We start from the raw sequence: 25648 nt of genomic DNA, 5'->3' as shown, positions 1-25648 counted from the left end.
TTAGGCAGTATAGGGATTAAAGTTCCCAATCCAGACTCAGGAAGGCTAGTGTTCAATCTGACTTCCAACATTTACTAGTTTTGTGACCCTGGAAATTGCAATGTCCTTTGCATTCCCCAGTGTTGAGACTACAGTACCTGCTATATAATTGGTACCTGAAAAATACTTGTCAAATAAATAGATGCGTATTCTGCTCTGCCAGTCAAAAATCCACATTATTTATTTCAGTAGTACAATCATGCAATGAATAATATCAAAACTCATACTCATATGGTGCTTTAAATTTTACAAAGTATGCTCTGTCTTTACATTAAAGCTAATGATGGTAGTATTCCTAAAGGAACACATACAGTTTGATTCAGAAATGGTTCTCTCTCCCTGTTATAGAAAAGCCTGCTCATCCTTTCCATTTGTTGAAACCTATCTTAATATTTCTGTCTTTACTGCTACTGTTGGAAAAATTTCCAAGATGCTGCTTCAGCAACACTTAATAGTGTTGCAGTCAGGAGAGGATGCTTGGGTAAGATTGAGATATTTTACAACATTAGAGGGTTCTTTGATATCTTTTTTCAACTCTTACAGTTCAATTCTCCTATTCTACCTGTTCTCTTTCTTCCTTTTCCTCCTCTTCACTAAAATATTTCTATGAGTATTTCTACTAGGTGGATGAGTTTAAAGGTAGGAAGCTGCCTCCCTAAAGGTGACTTGTTCAGAATCACAGAGCCAGTAGTATGTGTCAGAGACAGGATCTGAACTTGGCCTCTGAGTACAATTCTTTGGCCATTATATAGCACTGCCTCTCTCTTGACATAATGGAAGCTCCTTGAGGGAAGGGACTATATCATTTTTGTCTTATTGCTATCTTTCTTCCCAGTCACTTAACTGTTACCATTGCTATGCTTCACCTTCTTTTAGGTGACTTTAGTAAGAGTAAGAATGGGTTCTTCTGATTCAGATGCTACATTCTGGATCAAAAAATCCCTATTGGCAATTTATCCTTAATTCTATTTTGGGACTTACTTAGCTCAGAATCTTAGAAGCTAGAGATGAAAGGAATCTCAATCCAGTTTTCAGATGCCCAAGAAGCAGTCTCCAAGCCCTGCTAGCTTTTTGTCTAGTTTCAGGCTTCTCTTTCCCACCATCTTCTTCCAGCATAACATTTTAGAGAGGCAGAGACAGAAGCATCACATCTCCTTCCTTTTAACTTCCTCATCTAAGATCTTTTTTTTTCCTTCTTCCAAAGTCAATAAATACTCAATGTACATTCATCTAAGCTATGGGAAACATTTGTGATTGGGTTGCATTTTTTTTTCTTTTGTATGAACTCATATAACAAATATCTATTGAGTTCCTACTGTATGTATAATAATATTTCACTGTGCACTGTGATAAAATACCAAGAGGTAGAAATAAAACTACTTTGTTCAAACATTTCTGGACCATTCTAGAAAAAGGGAAAGAAAATGGTTAAGCCTTTTAAGAAGTCTCTGACTAATCTCACCAGGGTGATGCTGGGGAAAATATGCCAGTAAAAGATACTTAGTGGTGGCATCTTGGGATCTGTAGTTCCATGGGACCTTTGAGAGGGATTTGAGACTAATGCCATCATTGAGGAAGGTGGAGTTGAGATATGATCTGAGTTCTTAAAAAGACACAAAATCTTGAGAAAGAGATTCAAAGTGAAAAATACCTCAAGAATCCAGTTGAAAAGAGTTGGTGGCATGGAACAATAAAAGAAAGAAGGGAGTGGGGAAGTGGAATTGAGTTCCAGTAGAGAAAGGAAGAATGGAGAAGGGCTTTCAGTCTCCTTAGGAATCTTGGAGGAGAGGACCTGGGCTCAGGCTACTCAGCTGTAGTACCCTAAAGGGTTGAAGGAAGTTCTTTTTTTTTTTAGGTTTTTTTTTGCAAGGCAAATGGGGTTAAGTGGCTTGCCCAAGGCCACACAACTAGGTAATTATTAAGTGTCTGAGACTGGATTTGAACCCAGGTACTCCTGACTCCAGGGCTGGTGCTTTATCCGCTGTGCCACCTAGCCGCCCCTGAAGGAAGTTCTAATAAAAGATTTGCTCTTTCCCTAAACTCCCCTCCCAGGGCTTGTCTGTTATAGACTACTAATTTTTTTCCCTGATGCTTATAGTAACTTGATTTTTTCAACTCAAATATAAAGAAGTCAGAAATTAGAACTAAATATAAAATAAAATTTGATCAGAAAGCCAAATTTCTATCTAAATATTAGACATTTTCCTAAATGGGAGCTCTGAGGTAATATGTAGACTCCTAAGTTTTTACTGAATATAAACTCTATAGAGGAGAGGACCACCTAAAAGAGAGGGACTCATTTTGAGGTTTGGGGATGGCAAAAATGCCAAAGGAAATTTCTCCCAAAGTATGGTTTTGCACCGAGCTAGAGTGAAGACAAATGTCCTCTACTATTTCTGGAAGAAGCAAAAATGTTCTTGATCAGGGAGAGATCAACTTCTTCATACAGAAGGTCCTTTCCATCTGTAAATTCTAGGATTATAAGATCTAGGATTCTAAGTTAGGTAGAACTGAACATTTGCTAACATCAGGAGACTAGGTTATAAAGCATTAGCCAGAGATTTGTTAGAGGTTTATTGGGAGACCATAAACAAACCCAGGGCTGAGGGTTCTTAGATTCTTGAAAATGAAAGTGGAAGAATGGAAAAGTTTTCCTGAGAGAATTAAGCATTAATTTTTAGCAGTTATTATCTTTAAAAAGGTACATAATTAACCTATGATGAAATGACTTAACCCAGACTAGGGAATGAGAATATATAGTACTGCTGAATGCCTAGACATGTTTTATTATCTTTAATGGTGTAACATCTAGTCTTCAGGATCCACACCCAGGGAGGAGGGTCCCAAACACTCTGACTTGTACTTGGAAAGTGCAGGATCTTAATCTGAAAATGTGAAAAGGACCTCAGTCTCTATTGAATCTAGGTGTGTTTGTCCGCTCTGCTAATAATGGGCGCTCACGTGAAAGCTCATCTAGTTGCACAGGTGTATGGGATTTACAACTGGGAAAGAACTTGGAGATGATCTAATCATCTTATAGATGAAGAAAGCAAAACCTACAGAGGTTGTGATTTGTCCAAGTCACCAGGCAGTAAATGACAGAGCAAGGATTTGCACCATTGACTCCAACTCCGGAATTGTTTCCATTATGACACAGTGGTCATAATTCAGTTTGAGAGCCAGTTGGTCTGGAATGAGAAGCCATACGATGAGGGCATGGTGACCTAAGCTCGGGGGCTTAGATTTTATCTAACACAGGTAATAAAATTTAGCTCAGGGTATCATCCCTAAAAATAACAGGGCATACAAACAGCTTCAAAAGGGGATAAAGCATGGAGACTATGTAAAGGAAGGGTGAGATGGTCAAAACTAAAGCTCAAATAGGTAATTAGTGCTCAGACAGGGAAAAGTCCCTTTTGCATTTAGGTTCTGAAAGGGGAAGAAGCTCCAGGGTACCAAAGAGGAGAGAGTTGAGAGTAAGGTATCCTGAGAATGATTGAGGTGGGGGGTCTAAGGAAAATGGATCTGCATAAATCTCAGGCTCCCATATCACACAGCTGAGGACTAGAAAGGGAGATTCCTAGAGGTCTGAGGACCTGTAGTCTTGCAGCTAATTTGTGATCAGAGCTAGAACAAAGTTAAACCAAAACTGGGAAAAATTTGGAGCAGGAAGAAGCTAAGGAAGAGTAGGTTAAAATAAGTCAGTATTGCCAGATGGTATCTTGGTGGATGCCAATAATTTCTCCTGATCTGGGTTTAGGTTGTTCTGTCTTTCATGGCACCAAATCACATACTTATGTTTACTTTTAAAATTGCTGTATATTTTTAATCTTGCCAAATTTGCTATGGAGATGTTGTTTGTAATTATGGAACAGAGAATTTTTATGATTTCTTAACAAAGAATTAAAATTTTATGTTGTTGTAAAGGTGTTTAGTCATGTCTGACTCTATGTGACTCTGTGGCCTTTGTCTTTTTTTGGCAAAGATAACTGAATGGATAGTAGTCCGATGTGACTCCATTTTACAGATGAGGAACTGAGGCAAATAAGGATTAAATGACTTGCTCAGAGTTAGCAAGTGTCTGAGGTCAGGCTTAAACTCAGATCTTCCTGATTCCAGACCCAGTATTCTATTCACTGCACCACCTAACTGCCGGGTTTTTACACAAATGGCAACAAATGATTGGATTTTAAGCTAAATGCTTTAAACCTCAGCTAACCATGCTTGGGGAAACCTAGACAATTGTTTTAAATTGATCCAAATTTACAGGTGACAAATGTCAGGTAAGCATACAAATGTTTTATAATAATCTATCATTAGGATTATTCAGAAAATACTTTCCAGTTACACCCCATCTAATTAACTTCTGATGCTACATGTCAAATATGTAATCTCAGACACATAAACTATATGCTCCTTCAGAGATCATGGTGAACCTCACAGTTCTACTTGGTCCTACCATCTTCTCACTGTCAAGAGGTTGGGACCTGGCTCTCCACCTGTGGGTCTTAGGTTGCTAATGAGAGGATAATTTACTTTTAGGAACTTGAAGCTTTTCTGTGAAATCAAAACTAAATTCCATGCACATGTTCTCACACAACACCCAGGAAGAGAAAGTGAGGAGGACCACCAGGAATAATCTTTCTTACTGCAGTTGGAAGCTCTTGATTCGGGTAACCAGCAGATTGTACTGGGCCCCCAGGGGAGCCATGGATGCTACATCTACAAATATGAGCTGCTCTGAAGGTCCTGTTTCATTGGTGGGTTCTGAAGGGCACAATGTTCGACTCACTTCCTGGTAATTATAGGTTCTCTGGTACCTGCAGCCCCCATGGCAGGGGAGAAAAGTAGAAACAAGAACAGGAAGACTCAGTAAAAAAGGCAACAAGAAAAAATCTAGTCAATTTTATTTTTTCCAAAATACATTTTTTTCTTCATTGGGTTTTACACTTCTGAATGAAACTTAAGATGTCTTTTTGAGACTAGTGTTGTAAGGGTAAAGACTTCTGACATGAAACACATTCAAGGATGTTAGGAATACAAGTCTTGTTCACGCCTGTCCAGTACATTAAGCCCCTGCCCATTTAATCTGGCCATTTGTTGAGTTACACCTATACTACTTTATAACAGCCAAGGTGTATGGTACCCAACATATAGCAGGCACTCAGGACACTGATCCAAGCTCTCCTTACTGGTGCAACCAGAGAATGGAACATTCATTATTCCCATCTGAGAAACAGAACCTTTTGAAGAAATTTTTTTTTTTACAGTTCTGCAGAACCTCATAGCTTTCATATATGTCTAAGAAGCAAACAGAATGGAAATCTGAAGTTGATCAGACAGGGTTCTTGTACACTTTTTTATTTATACCTAGCAAATATAAAGTGGAAACAACAAAATGATTCTTATTTTCCCTTGCAATGAAGCAAAGGTCCATTCTAAGATCTAGTAGTCAGAGGAGGAAACCTGGTCATTATCCTCTGTGGAAGAGCAATGACTTACAATCCTCGGAAGAGCAGAGGCACCTGCCAAGACAGAACGCCTTTTTGCTGTCGAACCACAAAGAGGACAGGATACTTTAGATTCTCAGACGAGCTGTTCACATAGACCCGTACAGCATCTACCTGTGGGATGAGGCAGAAAGAATCTAAGAAACATATCCTCTTCCTAATATATTCTGCAAAGTATTAGACTCAGAGACTGAAGACCCTGACTTGAGTCTACCTCAGACACTTCTGGCTAAGTTAATCAGATATCTGTTGAATGGATAGAAGAACATTCATACTATGTACTTTATAGGCCTGTTGCAAGGAAAACACTGGCAGCCTTTAAAACAACTATAGAGTCCTGACTTCTGGAGAGTGCTGCAGTTAGAAACTTTTTGATTGCTAATGGTAATTCTTCCTCATTTGTATTGATCTTGACTCATTTGTTATCTACTAAAAACAGAGAGTTAACTATACTTTGGGTACTTTCTAGAAAAATAGGTAATTGAGGTTAAGTGACTTGCCTGGGGTCATACACTATAAGTGGGTCCTCCTGACTCCAGGGGGAGTGCTCTTGATACAAAGTTGGTCTTAATAAATGTTTACAGACTGTGTAGAGGAGTGGGAAGCACATTGGATCTGGACTCTAGAAATCTGCTTCTTCAGCCTAATGCTGACATGTGGAAGCTGTGCAATCATGGGCAAGTCATTTTGTTTTCATATAACTTGATTTTCTTGTCTGAGATATGGGGACAAATAATACTTGTTCAACCTTGCAAAGCTGTTGTGAGAAATGTGTTTTCCGAGTGTGAACTTGTAAATATTTTCTCATTTAATCAGTCTTTTCTATTGGAAAGACTGAACAAGAGTGATAATTGTCAAAGGCATGCCCTTTTAAACCTCAAACTCATTTAACTCTAAGGAAATCTGAGGAAGTTGAAAAGCTGGATGTTATCCTTTGAGAGCCAATACCAAGGCCAAATTCAACAGAATTCAGGGGTGGAACCCATGAACTCAATTGGAGGTTGTTTATTAATCACCACTTATGTACTAGACATTGTACTGGGTGCTAAGGATAAAGAACAAAGAATGAAACAATCCTTACTCACGAAGAACTTGTATTCTAATGGGGGAGACTGAAGACACATACAAATATACATGGCATAAATATAAAGTTATTAGTACAAAAATGCTCAAAGTAGTTCAATATAAGGGAAGGGAAATCACTAGTAGTTGGGGGAATCAAGAATGGAAGATTGTGCCTGAGTTATATCTTTTTTTTTTTGATAAGGCAATTGGGGCTAATTGACATTCCCAGGGTCACAACCTCAAGTGTTGGAGGTTGAATTTGAACCCAAGTCCTGTGCTCTATTCACTGTATACTTAATTGCACCTAAGCTATATCTTAAAGGAAGAAAGAGTTTCTATGGAGTAGAGGTAAAGAGAGTGTGCATTACAGAGAGTTGAGATGACTAGTGCAAAGGCATGAAAACTGATGATGAAGAATAAATAGAAGCCTTGTCTGCCGATCACATCATATAGGAGGGAAAGTGATGAACAGTGAACCTGGAAAAATCAGTGGAAACCAGGTTATGTAAGGCTTCAAAGGTTAGACAGAGGAGTTTATGTTTGCTCATAGATGCATTAGGGAACCACTTCAGTTAAATGATTGATTTGGGCTTAAGGAAAATTATTTTGGCAATATGGAAGATGGACTGAAGAAAGATGAGACTAAGAAATCAATTAAGAGGCTGTTGAAATTAAGAGGCTATGCAGGAGTCAGGAGGACCTGAGTTCAAATCCAGCCTCAGACACTTAATAATTGCCTAGCTGTGTGACATTAGGCAAGTCACTGAACCCCACCCCCCCAAAAGGGGCTTGCTATCATTTAAGAGGCAAGAAGTGATGAGAGATGGTAGCTGAGTGAGTGAAGGAAGAGATGAGAATGGTGAAATTGGACAAATGAAGGAAGAGAAGAGAAGGAATAGATAAGAGAAATAGATGAGGTCCTTATGCTCACTCAGAGCTTTTGGAATACAGGTCAGAGACCAGAGATTTGAGAATAGACTTTCCGAGACTCAAGAAGCCAGGGTATTAATAGAATTACCATGAGGAGCACCCTGGAGAAGCTGGACTGTGTTTTCCCAGGTGACTTGAAAAGATAGTTCCTAATTTTAGTTCTGAATCCCAAGCCCTTATGTAGAAGGAAGAAGGAGCACCTTCCAGCAAAATTTGAAGGATGTCACCTAGCTCCATGGAAGGCTACCCTTGCTGACAAAATTCCTAGGCTTGTCCATTTTTTGAGACAGATCCAGCTGTAGGAAATAGAACCTTTGGTCTGGAGTCAGGAAGACCTAAGTTTAACTGGTTTCATTTAGTCTTTGTTTCCCTCAATTTCCTCAATTGGGAGATGGAAAAAATAACAGCATCTACTTCCCAAAGTTGTTGTGAGGATCAAATGATATATTTGTAAAGAAAAGTATCTGACCCATAGTAGATGCTATGAGCTAATATTAATTATCATTATTATTATCTTAATTGGGGGAGATTACATCAAATGGAGTTCTCTTTAGTGCCCTTGTTACAATCCCATTTTAGGGTATTTTTTTTGCAAGGCAATGGGGTTCAGTGGCTTGCCCAAGGCCACACAGCTAGGTAATTATTAAGTGTCTGAGGTCAGATTTGAACTCAGGTACTCCTGACTCCAGGGCTGTGCTCTATCTACTGCGCCACCTAGTGGCCCCTACAGTCCCATTTTTTATAAAATTAGCCCTTATACCAACATAGAATTTTTATTATTAAAAATAATCTTGTATTTTATTTTGTAAAGCTATGTCTCATAATTCTGAAAAATGCAAAGGGAATGAATATAGATTCTGAAGCCAAAGATGTTTAAAGTTGAACTACAAAGTTTCCACTCTAGGACTGATGTTTTCAATGTGTTGACCCATAATCACTTTCTAAATGAAAGCTAATTTTTCTTAATTTAACTTGGATAGGAGTAGTGCCATTCATAAGTGGTTCAATGAATATTTTAGGTAATTTTTGATAAAGTTGCCAAAGCTATTTCCCAATTCATTTAACTTTTGAAAATGTGTAATCAGATTCCATGAAAAGTCTTTAGCTTGTTAATATTTCTTTTAAAAATGAATTTATTTATTTATTTTTCCATCAACATGTAAAGATAGTATTCAACAATCTTTTTTTGGTAAGGTTCTGAGTTCTACATTTTCTCCCTCCTGTCCTTCCCTCTCCCCTCACTGACAGAGAGTAATCTAATATAGGTAACACATGTATAGCTATGTTAAACATATTTCCATATTGATCATATTGTGAAAGAAGAATCAGAACAAAAGGGGAAACTATAAGAAAGAAAACATAAAACAAATCTTAAAAATTGAAAATAGTAAGTTTTGGTCTGCATTCAGACTTTATAGTTCGTTCTCTGGATGTGGATGGTATTTTCCATCACAAGTCTTTCAGAGTTGTCTGTGATTATGGTACTACTGAGAAGAGCAAGTTAATTATATGATAATGATATGATAATATATCATATAATGTTGCTGTTAATGTGTACAATGTTCTGTTTCTGCTCACTTTATAGCTTGCTAATCTTGGTGGTTAGAGGATCTTTTCATGAAGTTAAAAATCATAAGCTTAATCATCATGAAGGTAGTAAGTTACTCTAGTTGGTCACATTATAGTCATATGCCATTGTTATGTGGTAGATCCAGTTAAAGAGGATAGATGTTTTAGGATTAATTCATCACCACTACTGGAAAAGCAACTCAAAGTAAATTATAGGTTAGAAATGTTACTTTCATATATGAGAACAAGGTATTATTAGACTTCCAGAAACATGATAAAGCAAGAGATTAAAAGGGTGCAGTTTTCGTGACCCCTTATCAAAAATAGTATTAGGAATAAGAAAAATAAACAACTATCAGAAATTCTTAAAAGAAAATGAACAATTCAAAAAATAATGAGAAAACAGGAAAAACCAATCTGTTGAAAGATATTATGGGATAAAAGAGGAAAAAGCCCCCTAAAAATACTGAAACAGCATCAACACTTGTATCAAAACCAATGAGAAAAATTCATAAAGACACAATAAATTGGGTAATGAAAACCCTCAAAGAATTAAAAGGTGAAATAAAAATTAGTGAAAGAATATCAAGAGGCTAGGTGGCATAGTGGATAGAGCACCTGCTCTGGAGTCAGGAGGACCTAAATTCAAATTTGACCTCAGATACTTAATAATTACCTAGCTGTGTGACCTTGGGCAAGTTACTTTACTCCACTGCCTTGCAACATCCCCCCCCCCCCCCCCCCCCCCCCGCCAAAGAGAACAGCAATAGCAATCTCTGGGGAAATAATAAAAGTTAAATCAAAACATGAACTGAATCTTTTAAAATCATAACTAGCACATTTAGGTATATTTAGGAACTGGAACAGAAAAATTCCAAAAATAATTTAATTAGGAAAAATTGGGCAAATAAAGTTGGAAAAATGTCAGATTAAGAAGGAACCTGAGAATTAGTAGGATTCCAGAAAATTTCAAAGAACATAATCACTATAAAACTATGTTAAAAAAAAAACTTCACAGAAACAGTGAAAATAAGAGATAAATTACAAATAGAATTCATAGAACCACCTTGAGAAGAGAAACTCTTTGAGAAGGCTATTTACAATAGATACTTCTACTTCTTTTCCTCCCAATCCCTTCTTCATTCTCTGTTCTGGGTTCTAACCTCATCATTTAACTGAAATTACTGATTCTAACGTTACCAAAAATCTTTTAATTTCCAAATCTAATGGTCTTTTCTTACTCCTATTTCTTTTCTGGTCTCTCTGCAGCTATTGACAGTATTGATCATTTCTTCACCTTGATATTCTCTTTTTTTTCTAGATTTTTTCAGACACTGTTCTTTCCTATCTTCCTACCTGTTTGACAAATTGCTTCTTGGTCTTTATAGGGTTTTCATTTAGGACATGCCTGTTAACAATGGGTGTTCTTTAAGACTCTGTTCTCTTTTTCTCTAGGGGTTCAAGGAATTGAATTCATCCTGGACCTGGAGTCATTAAGACCCGAGTTTTAAATCTAGCTTCAAACATTATTATTAGCTTATGCAACACTGGGCAAGTCACTTCATTTCTATTTGCCTCAATTTTCTCAAATGTAAGATGAGAATAATAATAGTATCTACCTCCCAGGGTTTGATGTGAGTATCCAATGAGATAACATTTATAAAGCATTTAGCATAGTGTGCTATAAATATTACTATAATAATAATTATTATTATAATTATTATTTCACTTGATAATCTCATCAGTTCCAATGGATTGAACTACCATATCTCTACAGATAATTCTCAAATTTATTTGTCTAGTTCTAACCTCTCTCCTGACCTTGCATCTCCCAATTGCTTATTAGACATTTTGAATTTTAAAGTTCATAGATATCTTAAGCTCATCATGTTCTAAACTGAACTCATTGTTTCCCTAAAGAGTTATCTTGTTGCTAATTTCACTACTGCTGTAGAGGGTGAGTGGAATATTCCATCTTAAGAGTTAATATTCCTAGTGAAGTCCTCTCAGGGTTAAAAATCATTAAAACAAAGACAGAGATTATTACCCTTAGACTATTCTTAGAAGAGGGAGAGAGGCCTTGCATTCGCAGTTAGACACCCTCCTGATTCTGTTAGGGAGTGAAACAGTGGAATATTTCCAGAAAAGAGACCTTGCATTCTTAGTTAGCCACCTATTTGATAATGGATTGTGAGAACAGTAGCCTGCCTTCCCTTGTTTGATAAGTGCTAAGCTTAGAAGACCTTGCATACTCAGACATTATTTCATTTAATAGAAGGTCATTAGAAATCTTCTTCTGATACCCTCGCCATATGGATGGTGAGGTAATATTTTATTCTTCTTCTCTTGGTTGCTGGGTAGATTTTTTGCGTAAAGATTGTAATTCTGAAAACCTCAACCAATCAGGTTGGAAGAGAGGGGGCTAGGGAGGGGGGGAATCGTGCTAGGCCATATAATCTTGCTTGACAGGCAGCTCCTTGATCTTCACTACCTTTGTGAGACTTGGAGTATGTCCTTTTCTCAAGAAAAGTTAAAATAAACTTTTCTTTTTGCTCAGAGGAGTCTCTCTATTTTTTTTAAAGTGGATTTTTATCCCACACAAGGTACCACCATCCTCCTTGACAGTTGGGCTTACAATCTACTAGAATCATCTTTTGCTTCTCCTTCACCTCCCATATCTAATCATTTGTCAAATTCTGTCATTTCTGTCTTCACAACATCTTTTGTATACCCTTTCTTTCCTCCAATATTACCATCACCCTGGTGTAAGCCCTCAACACTTTATGGCTTGACTATACAATAGTCTGCTGGTTGGTCTCTCCCCACTCTAGTCTAGATATCAAATTGATCTTCCTAAAGCACAACTATAACCATGTCAACCCCTATTAATTCCAATGGCTTCCTATTGCCTCCAGTATACATGAGAAAATCTTTTGTTTGGTTCTTAATACCTTTCATAACTTGCCCCCCTCCTATCTTGACAGTTCTTACACTTTATACCCAATCCCTCCATGTATTCCTTAAACCAGTGACATTGGCCTTCTTGCTGTTCCTCACACTCCATCTCCTGACTCGGAGCATTTTCACTTGCTGTTTTTTTCCCCCCTCTCTTTTTTTCCCTTTTTTTTCCCCCCTCTTGAGACATTTCAGCCAATACACCATGACCCAATTTGGGGTTTTCTTGACAAAGATACTAGAGTTGTTTGCCATTTCCTTCCCCAGGTTATTTTACAGCTGAGGAAACTGAGGTAAATAGGGTTAAGTGACTTGCCCAGGGTCACACAACTGATAAGTGTCAAGACCAAATTTGAACTCGTCTTCTTGACTGTAGGTCTAGCACCCTTTCCACTGCACACTCTAGCTGCTGCCTTCAGGTCTCATCTACAAGAAGCCTTTCCTGAATCCCCTTAATGCTAGTCTTTCCTTCTTTAGACGAATTCCCATTTTTCCCCCTCTCTATCCTTAAATCTTGTTTTTATATGGTTATTTACATATTGTCTCCGTTACTTGATTATGAGCTCTTTGACAGTTGGGACTATCTTGGGACTTTCTTTGTCTCCTCAGTCTACAGTATAGGACCTGAGTGGCAGTGATTAGCAAATGCTTGTTGACTGACCACCAACATGGAAGAACTAAGAATTCCATGCACCCAGATCATTATTGCCATTCAAAATTATCATAATAAGAAAGAAATCTTTTAAGTGTTTAGATGTCACTTAGTTAAAAAAAATCAATTTGAGTATCATAAGATTTTTCTATATGTACTAGAAATTAGATAATCTGGAATATAATAAATAATAATGTATCAATACTCATGCATAAAACATAAAATTAATCATATAACCATTTGGACAGATACAAAGGTTGCTAAGTTGAGGTAATAGCTGAAAATGTTAATATGACAATATTTTCTAAATTAACAATATTGATTTAATGTTGTTTCAGTAAAGGAGGGATGTTTCATACAATTAGCTAAAACAATGAAAAATATCCGTGAAAAAAAAATAAACAAAGATATCGAGAGAAACTATTAAAATTGAAGAAAGGAGATTTGTACAAGCATACTTCAAATTATGCTATAAAATCAATGATTGTGATTATAAAACTCAAATATTAGATTCAAAAACCATAAAAATACATCAATGACAAAATATTGACAATTTCAAATTAGCACCAAAGGCAAACAGTATATTACCATTAGATAAAACCAACATTAGGCATAAGGATTGCTATCCAATAAAAATTGGTTATCAGAATAGCAAAATATATGGTTATATCTATATCATATATTGCAAGTAATTTCAAATGAATTAAGGATATAGGTATTTTTAAAAGCCATTAAAAATGGTAAGAAAGGGGTAGCTAGGTGGCATAGTGGATAAAACACCGGCCTTGGAGTCAGGAGTACCTGGGTTCAAATCCGTCTCAGACACTTAATAATTACCTAGCTGTGTGGCCTTGGGCAAGCCACTTAACCCTATTTGCCTTGCAAAAAACTTAAAAAAAATTGGTAAGAAAAATAATGATAGATTTATCTTAGTTGCAGAGAGGAAAACCATTGTAATATATTGCACAAAAGGAACAAGTAAATTATTATGGACAAAATTCACAGGACTGATTATTTAAAATTAAGGGAATTTTATATATATTTAGAACTATATATATATTTAGTATAAAAATATATAAGGATAATCATCAAGGTATATATAATATATGCATATATCTGATAAAAACTTGACATTCAGAATCTTTATGAAGCATAAGAATAAAATAGTCAATATTGAATAAACCTCTCAAGTTATGAACAATCTCTCTCAGGGGAGAAGTCACAAATGATTAATAATAACTTAAGCATTTGAAAATCATTGAAAGGCAAATTAAAGAAACTTTGAGATACTATTTTCCACAATGAAAAGGAACATGGTATTATCCCAGGAATCAGGAAAGATCTGGGTTTGAATTCTGACTGTTAGTTATGTGGCTTCCCTAGGCCTTAGTTTTTTCATTTGTAAAATATGGATAATAGCAATGGTGGTATTTCACACAACTGTTGCAAGGAAGGTGCATTTTACCAAACCTCAAGGTCCTATATAAATTTAGTCTATATTAGACTTAACAAGTTGGCAAAGGTAACTAAAAACATCAAAATTCAATATTTGTAGGATTGTGAAAAAATAGCTATGCTATTATATTCTTAGTGAAGTTGTTGGTACACTCTTTATGAAATCTCTAACTGGACTTTCCAACTAAGCTTGTTTTTATTATTGTGATTGTTATTTTATATGCCACTGTTTATGGGTGATCCTAGTTGAAGGAGAGAATACTGATGAGAAACAGCGAATCTTTATGAGGGTCAGAATTGTCAGAGCTTCTGGTGAAAGTGATGCATATGGCTTGATGCCCCCCAAGGGGGCATCCAAAGAAGAAAAAGAGAAAGATTTTGGTAGTTGTGGACCTCTAGGGGAAACTGGTTCCTCAATATACCCTTGATTCTCACCTTGCTTCCTTAGACATTTTGAAGAGAAAACTTCTTGGGATGGGGGGGTGTAGTGGGTGATTAAGTCTTGATTGATCTGAGGTCTTACTTTGATCTCCTCTGAAGAACTCATTTACTCTTGTGTATTTGCTGCTTTATTTTAATCTGTCTAATTTCTATTTGCTGTTTTGCTTGGATAAATAAGTTTACTTACTATTTGCTATTTGTAATGCTCTTTTGTGTAAATAGCATTTAATGAGAAGTGAAGATGATAGTAAATTTGGATATACCTTGTCCCTTAAGAGTGACCAGAGATGTGGGTACCCCTAGGCCAGCAATATTTAGGGGGGGGCAAATAGATAAAATTCTATTTTAATTGACATAGTTTTTAGACTATTTATAAACTTTCATTTAGTTGTAGTACTCTAAATATGAGATCTTTGTTCAGTGACAAATGGGTGAGCATACTCTTGGAATATCTTTATCAATATCTCTTTTAACAAAAACAGAAGATAGAAGGATGTTGTGGCAAATATGCGATATAGACAATAGATAATTTATGTGCTCCATTGTTATTCTCAAGAGAAAACCAAGAAGGCTGGTAGAAAGTTGGTTGGACATCCAGTGAAAGACTTATGGGAAGATATGGGTAAAAGAAGTATATGGTAGTTAGGTAGGCATGAATTTCAAATTTTATTGATCAGATTATAGATTTGAAGGATTCCCCCCCAATTTTATTTGACTGCTTTAGTTATTATGTTTATATTTAATTTTTTAAAGGAAAAAGCCCTTAATCACATAAAAATGGGAAGTTTCTTTAGAAATGCTTTATTACACTCTAACAACTAAGTTTTATCATTAGCTGTCTTCCATCTCAGACACCTGATTCTAAAGAGAAGCAAACAGGCTAAAACTTGTTGAGATAGTTGATTTAATTTAAATAAATCAACAGCAAAAATTTCCTTAGGGCTGGGTGTGTTCCCGAATAGCTCTACTAGAGTTCTAGTTATGATTAAAATTGCTTTGAAAATGTGAACTACATTTTTAGGACATTTGCTATTTTATCACAAAACTCCTAAAACTATAAACCTATTATATTACAGTAATATTTCTGATACCGTATATGAGGAAACAAAAGTATGAAAAAACCATAAAGAGGAATAGTCATTTCTAAACATTCACAATTCCACAAATAATCAAGGGTTGCCAAGAGCCTAAAAGGAAAAAAATTGATGCATTTTTCCAACTTTTACTAATATAAATTCGTAAAACTGAATTACAAGTGCTTTAATGTATGGAGTGCAAACTGAGATGTAGATTTGGTAAATTCTGTCCTAAATCAAAATGTTATTGTGTAATTTTTACAGTTACATCTTTTTAAATCACAACAGATGTCCCCTTGCCTCCACTAGAAATGAATCATAATGTTCCGGCAGGAGAGAAAATCAAGTGATTATTTTTTTCTCTTTGCACTGCTTCAGGGTAGAAGCCAAATGCTGTCATAAATTGGCCCCCTACCACAGCCTTCTCCCAGTAGCAGACCTAAGCATTTAACTATAGGATTGTTATCTTTAAGGGGAAGGAGGTCGAGGTGTATTCCTGGAACTTTACTACTTTGGGAGCCCCATTCATTCAGTTCATTTATTATGATTTCTGTTCTTTGGACTGGGTTGGGTTTGGAGAAAAGCAAGTCGTGCATAAAAATATTGTGAAAAACATAGATATTCTGCTGCCCATGTTTTTTTCTGTTCCTGTCTCTGCCATGAAGGTTAGGTTAGTTCTTTTTCCCAAAAATCCAAGAAAGTGTTCCTAAGACTTAACTGATTTAGGGGGCTAAGGTACAAGCCTCTTACTATCGACACAGTCTTCTGGTGGCCTTAAGCTATAAGGATCTAACTTTTTGATTATCTATGGTATAAAAAGGTCTACCCATTTGGAGAAGGGATCCTTCAGACTTTGTGGATATCCCAAGGTGCCACCAATCACCACACCCTCTACTAATGTCTAACATGAAGAAATTGAGGGGACAGTGTTTCCACATGGAGGCAAGAAGGTTTCCTATCTAAGGTGAGTACAGAGTCCTTGGAGTGAATCATTACATTCATTGACCAGAACTTCCCATTATGAATTGAATAATGAAGGATGGCCTCTTTACTATGATGAGCAGTTTCATTTGGCTTCTATTGTTAAAAAGAAATGGTATAATTGTTCTCTCTCTGGTCCCTTGGGCATTGGTGTCCTCAACAGGTACATATCTTAGTCAAAGACCAGTGCAGACCTTGATGCTTTGACTCTTTGTAGTTCAGTGATCTCTTACCTATGAGAGTCTGCACCGGACGAACACTTTATTGATAATGCTATGCAAAGAGATATGCCCTTAATCTGATAGGGTACCTTGAGAATGGGTGTCCAACCTTTTAGCTCTTTTGGGCTGATTTAATCCAATAAAACATGGAATTTAATGTCTATTCATGACTACAATATAACCCATATTATTAATGAGTGTAACAAAATGTTATAATGCTGCATGAATGGGCTTTGGGGGCTGCAGATTGGACACACTTTCTAGAGAAAGTCCTCCCAGTGGCCTGAGTGGTGAGCTACATAATATCTGAGACACCCCGAAGGATGAGTTGGATAAGAACTTCATCTACACTGACTCTAGGGTCCTGGTCATGTGTCTGACCAAGTAGTCCATACATTGCTGAGAACAGAACTGGTACAATCAAAAACTCTCCTTTGGTACTAGGAAAAATGGAGAAATTTTGCCTGCCTTACTACAGATAATTCTGATTCATAAAGAAGAACCAGTGACTATACCAGAGGTATCATCATCATCTTTTTCTATGGTTGTGATATTCCTAGCATTGGTCCTACTCATTGTCGTTCCAATATCAGATCAAACTACTAGGGAACAACCTTGAATCAGATTCAGCACACTATAAAAAATAAAAAAGAAGAGAATGAAATGATAAAATTCTGACCTTGACATTTAATTTATCAAAACTCAAATTTCTGAATATTTCTTTATTAGGGGAAGGAAATTAAAAAGAAAATCCTGCAGTCTGCTCCAAAGATCTGCTGTATATTTCAACTGACAGGTGACAGGAGGTAGTGAATTATGGATTTTTGTAATAAACATTTGGCTATCTCATAAGAACCTCCTAACTATCACTTCATTTTTATGTGTGTTGAAATAGACCAAATGTTGTTTATTATTAAATCAAAGCAAGGACTTTTTGTAATGGGGACATTTTTTATTTTTTTATTTGTTTAGTTTTTGCAAGGCAATGGGGTTAAGTGACTTGCTGAAGGTCACACAGCTAGGCAATTATCAAGTGTCTGAGGTTGGATTTGAATTCAGGTCCTCCTGACTCCAGGGCCAGTGCTCTATCCACTAAGCCACCTTACTGCTCCTGTGATGGGAACATTATTAACTGACATTTAGACTAGGTATTTTAATGGAAACTATTGTATCTAGATTTGAAAATGTATTTTGGAGTTTTTAATGTAAATGCCTAACTATATCACAGAATATTGTTCTAAAACATGAACCATTTGTCTATTGGCTTAACTTAGTAATCAAGTTTCATGGTCAGTTTAAGGTCAAAGTTGCAAATTATACAAATTTTAATTTTGGTATTTCAATTTGATTGAATAAACATTTATTTAGTGCCTACAAAGGTTATTCAGGGCTAAGCCCTGAAAATATAAAAATGAAAATGTCTTAGTTTCTTCCCTCAAATAATTTTCAGTCTCAGAAAATTTAAGTACTACCTATTCTTGTCTAATACCATGATTCTACTAAGATATCATCTCCAATTCCTTTATTAAAACCTACCTTCTAAAAAAAGATTGTCAAATTTTTTTAAAGGACATTTAGGTGATAGGAAAGAAGGTGGGCTAATAGGAAGGGAAGGGTAATAAACAAAGCAAATTTCCTAATCCTGAAGAGATGATTTTTTTTGCAAGGCAATGGGGTTAAGTGGCTTGCCCAAGGCCACACACCTGGGTAATTATTAAGTGTCTGAGGTCGGATTTGAACTCAGGTACTCCTGACTTCAGGGCCAGTGCTCTATCCACTGTGCCACCTAGTTGCCCCCTAAAAAGATTATTATAATTGTTTTGTTAAATCCTGGGGAACCAAAAGATGAAAATTTCAGGGGAGTAGATTTCAGCTTGACACAAGGAAAACCTTTCTAGAGGTTTCCAAAATGAAATGAGATTCATGGATCATAAATAGGTTGTATGACTAATTGTTAGGGATATTATAGAAAACATTCATGTACTGGTTTAGTTTGGGACTAGATGGCCTCTAAGATCCCTTTCAAATAAGATTCTACATATAGCCTTCCAGTCAAAATAACTGACTGTATAGAGGTAGTCCACCCAGCCATCATAAATTTACTCTTGGGGCAGCTAGGTGGTGCAGTGGAAAGAGCATGTATGTGTCCTGGAGTTAGGAGTACCTGAGTTCAAATTTGACCTGAGACCTTTAATAATTACCCAGCTGTGTGACCTTGGGCAAGCCACTTAACTCCATTACATTGCAAAAACAAAAATAAATAAATAAATTTACTCTAGCAAAAATCTGAATACCAAACTAAATAATAATTTTATTTATTTTTATTTTTTTTAAGGTTTTTGCAAAGCAATGGGGTTAAGTGGCTTGCCTAAGGCCACACAGCTAGGCAATTATTAAGCATCTGAGACCGGATTTGAACCCAGGTACTCCTGACTCCAGGGCCGGTGCTTTATCCACTGCACCACCTAGCCGCCCCCAAATAATAATTTTAAAAAACTATAATGAGAAATTAATTCTGCTACCCCTGAAGTACACACACACACACACACACACACACACACACACACACACACACAGAGTCATTAATTATAGGCACAGTCAAATAATCTCACAATCACTCAACAAAAACTAGAGATGGACCAAAAACATTAATGGCCTTCAAGGCTTGGGGGTCAAAAGGCAGCAAGATTATTAAAGATTCCCTAAGAAAACCCACAGGGATCAGAAACCCCTAGATTGGGAACTTTTCAAGTTTTAGAGTGTGAGAAAAGTTCCCAATTATCAGATGACAGCACTCAGTCCAGCACATCCCCCCTCCCCGCCCCACAAGGGTTCTGAGATTCCCTAATAACTTCTCATGAGAAAGCCCTGAAAGTTTACAACTCTGAACCTCAAAGATTCAGGGGTGGGAGTAACTCTAAAAGGTGGAAGTTAGAGCAGGAACGCCTAGGACACAGGTCCAGACCAAGCAGGGTTGACCACCTCATTCAAAAATGCAGACACTGTTTTTAGTGTAAAGTAGGGTCCTATTTCAAGTTCTAATGCTGGAGAGATGAGTAAACAAAAGAAGATACCAAGTAATATTAAAAATTATTGGTAGAGCTAGACAACCCCAAAGTGAAGGAGCACAGACTTAAATGGAAAAAAATGGATTTTTTTACAAAGACTCTAAAAAAGAATTGGAAGGAAAATAAATAGCTTAGAGAGGAAAGTAGTAATTCTTATCATAGAAACTAGAATAAACCCAAGAAAGTACAATGACTCCATGAGGCATCAAAAAATCTGGGAACAAAATCAAAAGACAGGAAAAAAAGCAGAAAATGTAAGATAGATTATACCAAAAATGATTGACCCATAAAACAGGTCAAGGAAAGATCATTTAAGATCATTTAATGGTCTCAGGGTGGCTAGGTGGTGCAGTAGATAGAGCACTGGCCCTGGAGTCAAGAGTACCTGAGTTCAAATGTAGCCTCAGACACTTGATAATTACCTAGCTGTGTGGCCTTGGGCAAGCCACTTAACCTCATTGCCTTGCAAAAACTTAAAAAAAAAAGAATCAATGGCCTCAGTATAGAAATGTTTTGCATGACTTCACATGTATAATCTATAGCAAATTGCCCTCTCAAGGAGGGAGGGAGGGAGGGAGGGAGTTAAGGATTAGATTTGGAACTCAAAAACTTTTTAAATGAATTTCTAAAAAAAATTTTTACATTGAAAAAAAGTTTTTTTTTTAAAAAGTTGTTGTTCAATCATTTTTCAGTCATGTGCAACTCTTCAATGACCCCATTTAAGTTTTCTTGGCAAAAATACTAGAGTGGTTTGCCATTTCCTTCTTTAATTCACTTTACAAATGAGGAAAGTGAGGCAATCAGGGTTAAGTTACTTGCTGGGGTACACAGCTAGTAAGTGTCTGAGGTCAGGTTTGAATTTGGAAGTCTTCTGGATTCCAGGTCTAGTACCCCAGCTAGGTGAGCTAGCTGCCTCCACTCTCCAAAAACAAACAAACAAAAAAACAAATGAAGTAAGGATAAAAAAAAGAATCAATGGACTAGGGGTGGCTAGGTGGTGCAGTGGATAAAGCACTGGCCCTGGAATCAGGAGCACCTGGGTTCAAATCTGGTCTCAGACACTTAATAATTACCTAGCTGTGTGGCCTTGGGCAAAGCCACTTAACCCCACTTGCCTTGCAAAATAAAAATAATCAATGGGCTACCTAAAGTCATGATTTTTAAAAAATCCTTGAAATTTTATTAAAATATTTTTGTATTTGTTCTTTAATAATAGTATATTATATTTTAGCAGAAAAAATATTTCTGCACTTTTTGATACAATCATATAATTGTTAATTTGTCTTATCATTATGTTAGCCATCCCAATAGTAAACCAAATATGCTTTCCTGGTAACAAATCTAAACTGACCAAATATGCCCCAAAACTACTAGCCTGGGCATAGTTTTTTTTTAGGTTTTTGCAAGGCAAATGGGGTTAAGTGGCTTGCTCAAGGCCACACAGCTAGGTAATTAAGTGTCTGAGACTGGATTTGAACCCAGGTACTCCTGACTCCAGGGATGGTGCATAGTTATTTTAATATATCATTTTTTTCTCAATTACATGTCAAAATTTTTAACCTTTGTTTTTTACAATTTTGAACTCCAACCTCCTTCTCATACTCCCCTCCCCTATCATTGAGAAGACAAGAAATTTGATAAAGGTTATGCATGTGCAGTTATTCAAAACCTATTTCCATATTAATCATGTTCTGAAAGAAAATACAGACAAAAAAACCAAGAAAAATAAAATAAACCAATATGCTTTGATCTACATTCAGATTTTATCAGTTCTTTCTCAGAATTGTCTTGGATCTTTGTATTATTGGAAATAGCAAAGTCATTCACAGGTGATCATTGTGCAATATTACTATTACTTCTAGATACTGCAAGAAATCATAAATGACAATGTCAGTACTTCCTCTTACCTTCCTTTCCTATCAGAAAGGAAGAGGTATTGCTTGACACTGAGGCTTGTCTTTTTGCCTTCAACATCTTTTATCCCTTTATCCCACTGCCTTTTGCTTCTTCCAGGATCTTTGTGAATCACCCTTTCTCATATATTGTCAAAATATTGTCAAAATTTCTTCTTATCCCTTTATATCTACTCACTATTTCATATATTGTATTCACCATGACCAGCTCCTTGGGGGTAGAGGGCATTTCATTTTTTGTCATTTTATATCCAGCACCCAGTACAAAGTCTAGGATAGAATTCTTACTTAATCAATGGTGAATGGAATTGAACTAGTTCAGCCCTAAGTTTTTAGGGAAGAATTGGAGACCGTAACATTTTGACTAGTAAATGAATGGAGACTTTCAGGAGTCCAGAGTCACAGGCAAAAATTAGAGGGCTTTAGTTCAAATCCCACTATCCCTATCTTCATGACCTTAGGGGAAACTATTTACCACTCTATCCAACTAGCTCTCCATTCTTGCTTTCCCCTAGGATGGACTGATCACTGGAAATCTCATCATCATGATGGTTGTTTCACCTCCTTACCTCCCTGGGATACCTCTCTCCTCTCCACTGAACAGTAGAGCAGCCACTTCTCCCAATACTTTCCTTTATAGAAGGGTCTGAGCTTGCCAGACTTGCCAGCTCACTTTCCATTCTTGATTTTGCTTGGTTTTGATTTCACTAAATACCATCTTCTCTGCAAGGTACACCCTGGTATCCTCCCCTCACTGAAAAAGTTTCCTTTTTTTTTTTTTAACTGAAATCCCCTCATTAGATGGTAAGCTTCTTGAGAGCAGGGTCTGTCTTTTTTTTTCTTATTTATGTCTCCAGCAATTAGCACATTGTCATCCCAGTGCCTACACATAGTGAATACTGGTAGCCAGATGACATTCCAGGGTACATTTCAATGAAAATATTGGTTATCTTCCCCTAAAACCTAGGTATTTAACAGTGCCTGTATGGCTTTGTGAACACTGACCAAGAGATTGCATCTAACATCTGTGGTAGGTAGGGATTTCATAGCTGTGTAGTTGGATTTCATAAACCTCCACAAGAAGTTTATGTTAAATGGTTCTTTTTAGTAGTTTATAGATAAAAGTTAATAGATTTTATTTTCCTAAGGACCTATTTTGAAAAATTTTCACAATTTGGAATTCTTTCTTGGGTATCAGACATGCAAGAGAACAGTAGAAGAAGTCATATGATTTTATGTTTGGAGAAACATTTTTTCATTCTTGGATGAGGGAGAAAAAGGAGGTTGGGAAAATAGTCAAATTTTGTATGTTACTGATGGTTCTTGTCCTTCGTTATTGAAGAAGACCAAAATGACATTACTTTGTTACTATATTATTGATAGACTTGCTGAGGCATGCGCATGCACACACACGCACACACACACACACACATACACACACACACACACACACACATACAAACACACACAGACACAAACAAACACAGACACATAACCTCGTTTATTTGGCATTGCAAGGGAGCAAGGTGTTCAGGAGAGAATTTTCTAAATAATTTAATCCTTTAAATATCAAAATACTTAAATTTTTAAAAAATGTTATCTACTTTTAATTTAATCTACTTTAAAATTTAATATGGTATTGCCTGAGTTTTAAAGTATATGAAATATAATTTTTAAAATTTTGGTTATTATTGTGAATATCAATTATACTACATATTGATATATCCTAAAAGCCACTAACATATATTGAGCTAGTTATACCTACACTAATTATCTTTTGTTAATTAATAGATTTTGAGATTGCTCAATGCATTTGGTTGGGAGTTTTTGTTTCTTCTCTTTTATTATTGAGAAAATCTAAAAATGGAAAGGATATCAATAAGGATTAGATAGTCTGAACAACTTCATTTTATAGATGAGGAAACAGATCCATGAAGGTTAAATAATCATTTTAGATATTAAGTGGCTATCACTTACTTGTTACTTCTTTTATTCAACAAAATAAAAACAAAAATACAGTTATCAAAGTTCACTTAAGAAAGAAATTCACAGACTTCTAACTTTTCCCTCCAATTAATGTGGTCTGAGGAGGGAAAAAAAATCAAGCTTGTTAAAATTAATGCACCAAATAAGAATAAATAGTTACCTTATGGGTGAGATGAGGACCTCAGAATTAAATTAAATTGAATTTTTTGAAAAAATGCATAGTTATATACTCTATGTTGGCTGTGTTTGTTTACTTACTGGTCCTTTGTTTTCTTCCTGTTTCACGTCAAGCTGCTGAAAAAATGTTCATCAAACTTTTTTCAGAATTTGTTTTATCATTCCAGAGTTTGATAGGCAGTAGGGATAATTCATTTAAATTTGGAGCCAGAAGGCATGACACATGAATCAGAAAAAAAAGGAGCCATAGTCTCAGTGAATAATGACTAGACCCCAGCACCTCGTAGAAAACCAATTTCTTAGGAGTTGAAATATTCCCTCCTGTTGCTTTTTCCTGTTGTCATGACAACAAGAGCTACTTTATTAGAAATTCTCTTCCTTGCTATGTTTACTACAAATAAAGAATTATGGGGAGGGAAGGAAGAGAGAGAATGAGAATCAGAGAATAGAAAATAATATTTTAACATTTTCATTTCCTCAGCTATCATGGGGGACCCAAAAGCTTAGAGGCATCCTTTTTAATTTTTAAAAACTTGGCAATATGAAAAGAGAAGGGAAAAAGTCCCAGTTGACAATGAAATGTGTTTCTGTCTTGGTTATATAAGCAGAAGGAAGAAAATGAGTTTTGATTTGAAATTTAGTTTACTTTTGTTAAAATAATGAAGTAGCAAAGCCTAGAGATTTTAATACCACATGCTAGAAAGAACTCTTAGCTTCCATTACTAAGAGGCACCACTGTTTCATTTCAGGATCTTAGGGAAATTATTTTTGCCATCTCAAAAACAAGTGTAATAATTGCTAACTGCCCATTTTCACCAAAGAGCAAAATATATGAGTCTAATTAGATTTTCTGGCATGTGCTATGTGTGCATGTGTGTTGGGTGTATGGGCAAGGGTGAGGTATCTGATAATACAGGATAGAGTGTGTCTGGCACTAGCTTCAGTGTCTGCTTCTATACACACACTTTTACTCAAAGAAAGGAATTTAATGAGAGCAAGCTGATGATTAGAATGGCCAGTGGTTTTTATCTGTCATGAAATAGTCCTTCTCTGAGCTCCCTTAAACTGCTTTCAGAATGGTGTGAATGAGTTCTAATAAGAGAGATCTCTAAAAGCAGCCTAATGGAAGGGGGGAAAGGGATATGGAAAAAATCTAGGAAAGGAGTGGAAAGGTTTTCTCCCTTTTCTACAATATAAAAGAGTAGAAAGAGTGATAGACGGAGTCAGACAGAACTGGGTTTGAATTCTACCTCTGCCATTTATTAGCTATTTTACTTTAGGCAACCCTGTAGCTTTTTAGTCCTGGGTTTCCTTATCTGTAAAACGGATTTTGGGCAGGGAGGTGTTATAGTGGATGGAGTGTCAGAACTGGAGTCAAGAAGACTCATCTTCCAGAGTTTAAATCCAGTCTCAAACAATAACTGGCTGTGTGACCATGATCAAGTCACTTAACCTTGTTTTCATAAGTTTCCCTATCTGTAAAATGATTTGGGGAAGAAAATGCTAAACTACTTCAATACCTTTGTCAAGAAAACTTCAAATAGGGTGATGTAGAGTCCTATATAACTGAAAAAATGACTAAACAACCAAAAAATGGATATTATCACATT

The 25648-nt window shown here is 36.2% G+C and overlaps 1 protein-coding gene and 1 long non-coding RNA gene across 7 annotated transcripts in view; one reads left to right on the top strand and one right to left on the bottom strand.

The window, feature by feature from the left end:
- The window catches only part of SIDT1 (SID1 transmembrane family member 1), a 214118-nt gene that overhangs the window by 119457 nt on the left and 69013 nt on the right, over positions 1-25648 (bottom strand). For all 5 annotated transcript variants that reach the window (XM_074214532.1, XM_074214531.1, XM_074214533.1 and 2 more), the window contains 2 exons: positions 5542-5663; positions 4689-4859 (listed from right to left, as the gene is read on the bottom strand). In XM_074214532.1, coding sequence (XP_074070633.1) covers positions 4689-4859; positions 5542-5663 — 293 coding nt within the window. The remainder of the gene's footprint in view (positions 1-4688; positions 4860-5541; positions 5664-25648) is intronic.
- Positions 3198-25648, top strand: part of LOC141507133 (uncharacterized) — a 67628-nt gene continuing 45177 nt past the window's right edge. The window contains exons 1-3 of one of the 2 annotated variants that reach the window (XR_012474083.1): positions 3200-3297; positions 16513-16656; positions 22391-22806. This is a non-coding gene — a long non-coding RNA (uncharacterized LOC141507133). Of the gene's footprint in view, positions 3298-16512; positions 16657-22390; positions 22807-25648 lie in introns of those variants that run through there. The other variant, XR_012474084.1, reaches the window with a different exon arrangement.

This window comes from Macrotis lagotis, chromosome 1 (assembly GCF_037893015.1).
Source record: "Macrotis lagotis isolate mMagLag1 chromosome 1, bilby.v1.9.chrom.fasta, whole genome shotgun sequence".
In the NCBI taxonomy this organism is placed as follows: Eukaryota; Metazoa; Chordata; class Mammalia; order Peramelemorphia; family Peramelidae; genus Macrotis; species Macrotis lagotis.
Note: the sequence above shows the minus strand (reverse complement) of the source record. Positions and strands in the feature narration are given on the sequence as shown.